At 49.5% G+C, this 8920-nt stretch overlaps 1 protein-coding gene across 1 annotated transcript in view; it reads right to left on the reverse strand.

The window, feature by feature from the left end:
- EFNB1 (ephrin B1) overlaps window positions 1–3362 on the reverse strand; it is a 103603-nt gene extending 100241 nt beyond the window's left edge. The window contains exon 1 of the mRNA XM_090059678.1: window positions 3042–3362. Within this exon, the coding sequence (XP_089915804.1) occupies window positions 3042–3172 (131 nt within the window). The 5' untranslated portion in view covers window positions 3173–3362. The remainder of the gene's footprint in view (window positions 1–3041) is intronic.
- Between the last annotated feature and the right edge of the window lie 5558 nt (window positions 3363–8920).

Genomic DNA, 8920 nt, shown 5'->3' on the forward strand with positions numbered 1-8920 from the left:
AAAAATGAATAAATCAGGCTGGCTTAATCAGAGTGCAAGTTTCCCAGATGTGGATAAGTCCCAGCAATAGTGCTCAGAGGTGTCAGCTAACCCACGAAGATAAGACTTGCCACGTATGGAAGGAAAATGTCCTCTTTCCCTACTAGAAGGCCAAACTCTCAAGGCTAACATCTATCTTATCTGTCCTGCTCCATATATGCCATCCATCTCTGATTTCCCAAGCTAACGCAATCAATTAAAGGCAATTTCTATCGTCTTTTAAAAAAAAAAAAACCCAAGGTGGTCTCTGGAACCAATTTACTTTTATTCCCCCTCAAAGCCTGCATGATAGATTTACAAATGCAGGTCATTTCTTAAAGGGGGAAAAAATTCCTTGTGTTCCAGGCCCACAAAATCATCTTCAAAAGAGAAGGGGAAGGGAAATCTAATAGGTGAAATCATTTATTGGGATTTTGACAGCCAAAATAGTTCTTTGCCAAGTCTTTCTAATTGCAGTGAATCAGAACTCAAAGAGTTCTCATACACGTTCTCAGGGTGATAAGCTTTTTCTTTTGAAAGATAAATTGGTGTTTAAGTGTCAACCTCCAATTGTAAAGACTGACCAACTGTTTCAAATTACTTCATTTTCTTTTCCCTTTCCTAAACCCCACTCCCCAAAAGCTATAAAACCTAGTTGATTTTTAAGGGATACAGAAAGAAAGTTATCAAGATTAAAGGCAGGTTATTTTTAACTGAGAAGAGAAGGGGATAAGATAAACAAACAGCCTGTGATTTACAAGATAAAGCTCAGCAAGACTGCTACCAAAAACATCCTGATATAATCAGTCCCAAAACATCTACAGGTCATTAGTACCCAAGTCGGGCGTTTAGACATCTTTAAGCTTTTAGCTGCTTTCTACTACAGCCATGTTGGAAAAGTGACTTTCATTGTTAATATTTTTAAGCTAAGACACAGCTGTTCTGGGACTCTACTGAATTTATTCTAAGTGAAGCTGTAAATGCCACGTTACCAGCGGGGCTGGAGGGAAAGGGAGCGAGTGCTGGAATCCCATCAGATATATAAAGCAGGGCTTGATGGAAGCATTTAAATCTTCCCTTGTCGCCCTAGTCTGAAGATAAGCGTTGTTTAAATTCTGATTGTTTCAAAAGCTTTGCTGGTAACAGAATCAGTGCTATTAGGTTTCAGGAACTGGGGGTGCAGAGGCAAAGACTCACTTCTCTGTTCAAAAGCATATTAATGCAAGAGAGATTCCTTCTCCCAGGAACCTTACACACGCAGACTTTGTCACACGGCCATTCCACACCCCAGGATCCCAGTGTTGAACTGGTAGGGCAACAAAGAGCCTTGGAATTAAGCTTGCCCAGGCCTAGCAACTCTGGGGTGCCTTAAATGTAAACTAAAAACAATTTACCAAAAACAGTTTACAAAAAGAGAAAGTAGGCTCCAGTTAGGTCTTGAACAACAAATGTCTCCAAACAAAGACATGCACAGAACCAGATACAAAAGCGCCTCTCAGTTTACATTAAGAAAAGCCAAAACAGGCAACAGCAAATTCCGCAGGAGCCAAGAAAGCACCTGCTTTGACTCAGAAAACAATATTTTCCAAGGCTTTTTTAAAATCAAGGGCATTCTGAGGACCTGCCCCACAATGGCAGGCAGATGAATGTATCTGGTATTTTATTACAGAATAGAGAATAAGATTTCGAACAACTAGGTCTAACATGTTTACCATGCCTGTGTGCCCCTAGATCACCTAAAGAAATATGTACTAGTAGGTGCCAGACAGAGGCATTATTTAATAAAGGTTGACACCAAAGTTTACGATCTCCTTTTGTGAAGCCAATTTATACTTCTTGATACTGGCTCCTGGAATGGATGGAAATGTGAAATGCAGCCAGAATGGTCTCCCTGGCTCCAGCTTGCAGATTTCAGGTAAATAATAGAAGCCAGGGTTTAGTTTTTAATACTTGTCCATTGGTCAAAATTTATTAGCCAACCACTTAATAACCAGGGGGGAGGGGGGAGAAAAAAAGCGGGGAGTGGGCCTGAAGTCGATCAACTTCTAGCACAATGAGGAGGCCGTGTGTGCAGAGCTAAAGCCAGAGGTAAGAAAGCATAGATCACTTTTAGGTGATCTAGATATAAAGATATCACCAGAAACCCTGTTTTCAATAAAACTGAAGTCTTGTTAACCTGGAGGCTGCAAATAACTTGATGCATTCCTAGATTTCCTCAGCATCAGCCAATGCATTCAAAGTTCCCAGCTTTTAAAAGAAAAATTAAAAAAAGAAGAGAGAGAGAGAGATGATGGGCAAAGTTTTCACCCAATTCTTTTGCACAAAAGGGACGTGCTTCTTGGCATCAAACTGCCGTGGATCCGACGAGGTTTCGATATATAAACCCCTAGTTCTGTTGGCCTCTAGACCAAGTTTGCACAGGGCCCGCGAAGGCAAAGCCATCTGCTGGCAATCCTAGACCCATCTCTACAATCCCGGCAGAAAACGAACGCTTGCGGCAGCCTCTTCTTAAACAAGAGAAGAAAAACATCCAAAGAGCGCTCTGACGGGAGAGGCCAGCAGCATAGGAGCCCCTGCTCAACCCCAAACCCCGCGGCCAGGCGAAGCCAAGTCTGGCACTTCTCCGGAGATCCTCTCGCACGTCCAAAAGGAGAAACCCTGCGAGCCTGGAGCGGGGCTGGCGTCCACCAGCACTTCTGCAAACAGGGTCCCCGCCAGAAAGAGGGGGCTCTCTCTCCCGCTCTCACCAGAGAACACAAAAAGCGGGGTCCCCCGGGGAGAGGATCTCGCTCTCTGTCCTCTGGGCGCTTGCCCGGGAGGAGGACCCGCGGGGCCGTGCACTCAGGAGGTGCCCAAACCGGGGAGCGGGACGAGCTGGCACCTTCCCCAACCCCCTCTGCTGAGAAGGGACCCCGCTGCGCCCGGGAGCCTGGAGGGCGACAGGCCACGGCGGCGGGGGTCTCCCCCGGCTGCAGGGCAGGGGCAGGGCGGGGACGCGGGCGGGCGGGCGGGCGCGCACGTACTTGGGGTTGGCGGAGCTCCACGACACCGGCTCCAGGTTCTTGGCCAGCAGCGGCGCGGCGAGGCGACACAGCGCGAGCAGCACGCCCAGCAGCCCGCGGCGCAGGCCGGCGCGCCCGTCCGGCCGGGCCATCGTCCCTCCCGGGGCCGGGGCGCCTGGATCCCGCGGCGGCCCCGGCTTCAGGCGCCCGTCGCCTCTCCCGCCCCGCGCATCGCGGCCGCCCAGCGCCGCGCTCCCACGCACGCCCGGCCCCGCCCGGTAACTCCACTCGCTCCGTCCCGTCCGCGGCGGCTCGCCCGGTCCCGTCCCGTCCCCGCCAGCTGCCGGCTCGCACAGCGCCGCCGCCCGCCCTGCCGCGCGCTCTACTCCCCGGCGCAGGCAGCAGCACGGACAGCCCCGCCGCGCCAGCCAATCCGCGCGCCGCGCGCCGGGGGCCTTCGCTTTCGCCCCGCCCCCTGGCCAGGAGGGGCGGGGCCTCCGCGCTCTTAAAGGGAGGCGCGCGTGAGTCTACTCTGCTGGTCCTGGGGTGCCGTGGGGGAGGGGCGCGTGGGTGTGTCCCCAGCCCAGCCCCGGTGAAGTATAGTTCAGTGCAGCCGGGTCCCTCTCCACAGACCCTTAGCCTCGCGTTGCTTGTGGATCTGTGGCCCGGGCCCCCACGCGTGCCCGGGCCCCGGGGGGTGGTCGCTTCCCAACGCCGCGTTGGTCTCCGCGGCTCCGGCGTAGCGTTGCTGTCCTGTCCCCTCGCGTCTCGTCCCCTCTCGGGCTCCCTGCGCGGAGCCGCGACTGAGGCTGGCAGCGGCAGCCCTCAAACGCGGACCAAGATCTCCCCCTGCTGGCTGCCTGCTCCGCCAGCGGGGCGGCCCCGGGACCAAGCCGTCCTTCCCGCGTCCCGCTCCCCGCGCAGGGCACGGGGCTGCTGGGGGGCTTCAGGCTTGTGCGGGTTCTGCTCCCACCTCCCTGGAGCTGCTGCAGCCCCGCGGTGGAAGAGACGAGCAGCTGTCAGCACTAAATCAACTCCTGGGCTGCAGACAAGAGTCCTCCGGGCATTTTCTCCATTAGATATTCTTCTAATCTAGCCAGCTCCGTCTCCACCTAGGAGAAGAGAAAGGTCCCTGGAGAGCTGGAGGCAAGGGTGAGCTTTCTTTCCCTTGCTTTTTCTTCCTTCAGAAAAGTGCGACAAGCAAAGTTCTCCAGCTCTTTTTCATTCCCCCCCCCATCTGCCTAAAACATGGCTCGTGTGTGAACACTGACACGCCGGGGCTGTCGGGGAAGCAGACGGGAGGAACTACTGCTGTTTGCTCTTCAGCCAAAGGGCTGGAGCTGGGGAGAGGGAACGTGCCTGGTTAAATGAAACCTGGGGGGAAATGGGAGCATTTTTGTTTTAATGCTCTGCAGAAGAAACATTCCTCTTTGTTTTCAAATGCTGTTTTGAGGCTCGGCTACAGCTAGCACATTTGAAAGGATAAAACAAACCAAACCCACATGAACATAAAATATTTGGATTTGGACAAACACCAGGCATGGCTCCAAATGAATTTAGTTTTGCTTTGGTGAGGAAAAAAATTTAACATGGGTTTTGGGGAGGTCAAAGAAACACTTCTGAGTCTTGTTTGTTTGGCTGCTGAAGTGATGCATGCACAAAGCCAGTTATGCCGTTCTACTCAAGCACCTCATACTTCAGTCACTCAAAGGTGGGAGTAAGTTGGCTTGAGATCCTTTGGTATTTGCATTTATTAAAAAGTAGAAGCAAATATATCAGTAAACTGAAGAGGCGCAAACTGTTTTCTGAAAGCACAGGGATACGTACAGCAGCACCATTTCTATCCAGTGCTTGGGTTGCCCCCCATTTGGTCCTGGTAGGTGTAATACGAATAGTTATAATTTTGAATGCAAGTTAGCATTGTAGATTTGGCTTAAATTAGTAAGTCCATTTACCATTTTTAAATGACACCTTAATACAAAAGGGAAGAAGCAAGCTTAGAGAGAAGAAAGAATGAATTATTTTCTTTTTAGGTGGGAGGATTTATAACTTACCACAGTGAGTTATATTGCAACAAAAGTAATTATTCTAAGTAAGTTGGCTGGGGAATTGAAAATTGCATTACAGCACCAGCGACTTCCCTCTTGTGTCTTCCATCATTTCTTCTAGTCAGAAAATTAAGCACAACATCAAGAAGAGGAGAGAGACATTTACAAGAGATTTTATCAGGCAAGTCACAACAACCTTAATAACCCCTTTAGTCCTTCCTGTCAGGAAATAGCTTACCTCTAGCAGGTACAGGCTACCTGTTTTTGTACTCTTCCATGTGAATATCCCCTTTCTGAGCAGTGGGGAATGGCTGGCAATTGCCACTTCTCCTGACCTGCATAATACACCTATGGAAACTAGTACTTAGTATTTATGAACACTAATCTCTCTGTATGATATCACAATTGGTTGCCCTGGAAAGTCACAGGGATGACACTTCAGGGGGAAAATAAGTAGCAAAGGAATTTTTAACCAAACAGTGTGCTGTTTTCATACCTCCCAGGTACTGAAGAGAGAACAATGGAGAAGGAAAAAACAGAACCTGAATCTTTTTTAAATGAACTAATACCACAGAAAAGATGCATGGGGCAAAAAAAGCCAGTGACTAGAAATACAAAAGTTACAGTTACTGCACAGCTGCCACAGGATTTCACATCTTGTATTCTTTCTGGAACACACTGGACAATGTATACATTGGATGCTACAATAAAGCTGGATACTACCTTATTACCAGGGATCCTAGTTTTCTGTTTAAAAATTGCAAATTCTCTGATTAAACACACACGCTCTTGATTTAAAAACCCAATATCCACATTTTTCTGTGAAATACATGGGTATCAGTTGAATGTAATGTTTTATTGATATATTTACAAATTGAAAGCAATTTAGAAGCCTACCAGTGCCTCAATCACTATAATAAAATAAATTCTAATAATTTAGGTGTTTGATTTTGGGGGTTTTATCATGGAAAAATCAGTGCTTCCCCTGCCCCCTTCTCTCATCAGGACATAGGTCCAGCGGCAGCTGTCACTTGCCACTGCCTTGAGGTGTTGAGCAGCCTTGATAAGCTGGTGCTCTGCCTGTGCCATTGCCCCTCACTCCTGACCCACAAACCCCTGGCCCTGCCAGTGCCCCTCACTCCACAACCACCCCTTCCTCCCCTCCCCCAGCTTTCCCAGCTGTGCCAGAAGGGGCCCCCAGCTACCAGGGCTACAGGGCCAGGGACCCAGGTCTGCAGCCCTCTGCCTCCCCAGCAGCACCCAAGCATTAGCTGCCATGTGTGGGAAGCAGAGCCTGGCTCCCCCTCCCCCACAGGTGGCATAGGTGGAGGAGAGCTCATGGGAGATATGGCAGATATAGGCTGTCCATTGCAGGCTTGGGGCTCCCCACCCTGCTGCCATCCTCTGAGGGGCCTCCATGGCCCAGTGGGTTTGACTCAGTGTAGCAAGGCAGAGTGGGGATTGGTGCCATCACCAGGAGCTCCATGCTACCATGACAAGGCACTCCCTGCCCTACCCATCAGGAGTAGGGGGGGGTGCAGAGTTGTGCTCCCCATTGCTGCCAGGAGAGCAGGGGCACCTTGCTATGGTAATCAAGGCTCCCATTAGTGGCACTGAGCCTCCCTGCCATGATCTGCTATGCAAGATCCCACCTGCCGGGCTGTGGAGGCCCCCAGGGGGAGGGCAGCAGGGCATGGAGCCCTGAGCTTGCAGACACCAGCCTGCATTCCCCCACCCCATGTACAGATCTTGGGGGGCATGTGCCTCCCATGCCACTCCTGAGAGTCTGCACAGTGACGGGGACCCAGCCCACCACCACCTGCTGGATGAGCAGCTCTGCCCCACTCCCCACACTGGTCCTGAAGCCACACATTTCCTTCCAAGCCCCAGCCCCCATGCACTGCCCTGTCTGGGCAGCAGCCCCAACTCCAACCCTGCCCAACTCCCCCTCCCTATGGGGGCTTCAATCCCCCACCTAGACTTACCTACAGAGAGTTGCAGAAGCTGCTCTCTACACTGCCTGGCTGCTTCATGCATGTGTGTGCGTGCACATGCATGTGGCAGCCCCTGCCTGATCCCCTTCCTCCTATTCCCCCCAGCCCCTTGCAGGCTGGATCTCTGCCAGCCTGCAAAGAGAAACCTGCCATTGCCTGTGTTGTTCTCCTTAAAAAGAGGAAACCAAAGTTTTTCTCCTTAAAATGAGAAAATCTGTGTTTTACTGTGGAGAGAGGAAAACCCAGATCCCTGATTATTACATAGGAGAACAGAACTACCACACACCACACCAGTGCAGGCATCAGACTTCATTTTACCATTGTTTCATTAACTTTGACATTTCCTGACTTTTGATTTTAACATTGCAGATTCAAACTTAACTAAGTAACAAATGTTGCTATTAATACATAGCTTTCTATTTTTAAAGAGGAAGGAGGAGACAGGGAGTTCAATTATACTTGTTTGACCTGCCCATCCCCATGGCTGTACTTGCTTGGTATATCCATCTCGAACTACACAGCCATGGAATTTAGACACCTTAGCCATTGTTGGTGCTACTGGAAAAATATTCACAGTCATGAGCACAGGAGCCACTCCTAACGACCAGTACAACTGAATGATTCCCAAAGGATGTTAGTGGCTCCCTGGGAATAGTAAAGAAGGCTTGCTATTTTGGAGTGAGCTGGGAATGAGGATTTTTCAGCTGTTGCCAGAATAAGAACCAACTGGAAAGAGGCAGCTAAAGAAAAGATATGTCACTTTTCTTTTGAAAATCCAAGGCTCTGCAGGCCTTTTCCAAACTTTGACAGCCATCTGGAAGTATGAGATAGGGCACGATGGCTTCCATGATTACCGTTTCCATTTGTAACACAGGTGTATAGGAATTAAGTCATCCTTCTCTCACTACTTGAGGTCTTACTGACTTTCTGCTTCTCCCTTACACTTGCAAGTTAACCAAGGGGTGCTTGCTCTGTTTGTACTTCAGTGTGGGACCACCTGCAGGGGCTCATGGCCTAGACCTCTACATCATATGTATCACTGGAAAAGGAGGAAATCCTAACTTGGAAATTGGGGCTGGGGAACAGAGGAAAAGAGAAGGTTCAAAGACCTTTCCATGCAGTTTCAGTTCTGCAATTTCCTTAGCCAACAGGTTGAAGCATAGAAAAGGGATAAATGAGAGGTCTGGTAACGGCTTTGACATCCACCCACATCTTCAATCCCCTTCAGTAATTCCCAGTAGAGACCAAGTTGCTGTGTTCCAGCATCAAGATAACGCATGGCTCAGAAGCACCTGTTAGTGTTCATACTTTTTACCACAAGGGTAGAAGGTCTGAGAGCTCAAGCTGTGATGGACTGAGCCCTACCACCTGTCAAAAGGATTCACATACCACACATCAGGAGAAGCAATTCTTATAAGACTTTGTACACTAGGCCTGCATGCAGCACGGTCCAAAGATAAATGCACATGTAGCCCAGGTACAGAACTATAAGTAAGAGGTATACTTGTGCTGCCCAAAGACACAAATATGCAAAGAATGGAGACCAGAACATCAGCATGCAGCCTGTGTGAAGCATAGGGATGAGCAACAGATACAGAAGAGATGATGCAGGACTTGGACAACTCTCAACTGGTCTGGCAAGAAAGAGCTGTTCTACTTCCCTTTGAAGTTTTGTGGAGGGACAGCTGGCTTAGATATTAAATGACTCACCATATGTAATGAGTTTGCAAGAGTCTCAGCAACTCTTCAAAAAGTGTGTAACCCAATTCAGTGCCCTCTTTCTGTGTGAGGGATTTCTCCAAATCAGTTGGGAGGATTTTCCCTTGCAATGTATTCAGAAACTTTTCATACAGCCAGA

Source organism: Crocodylus siamensis, chromosome 8 (genome assembly GCF_052110815.1).
Source record: "Crocodylus siamensis isolate JL-2025a chromosome 8, ASM5211081v1, whole genome shotgun sequence".
Lineage (NCBI taxonomy): Eukaryota > Metazoa > Chordata > Crocodylia > Crocodylidae > Crocodylus > Crocodylus siamensis.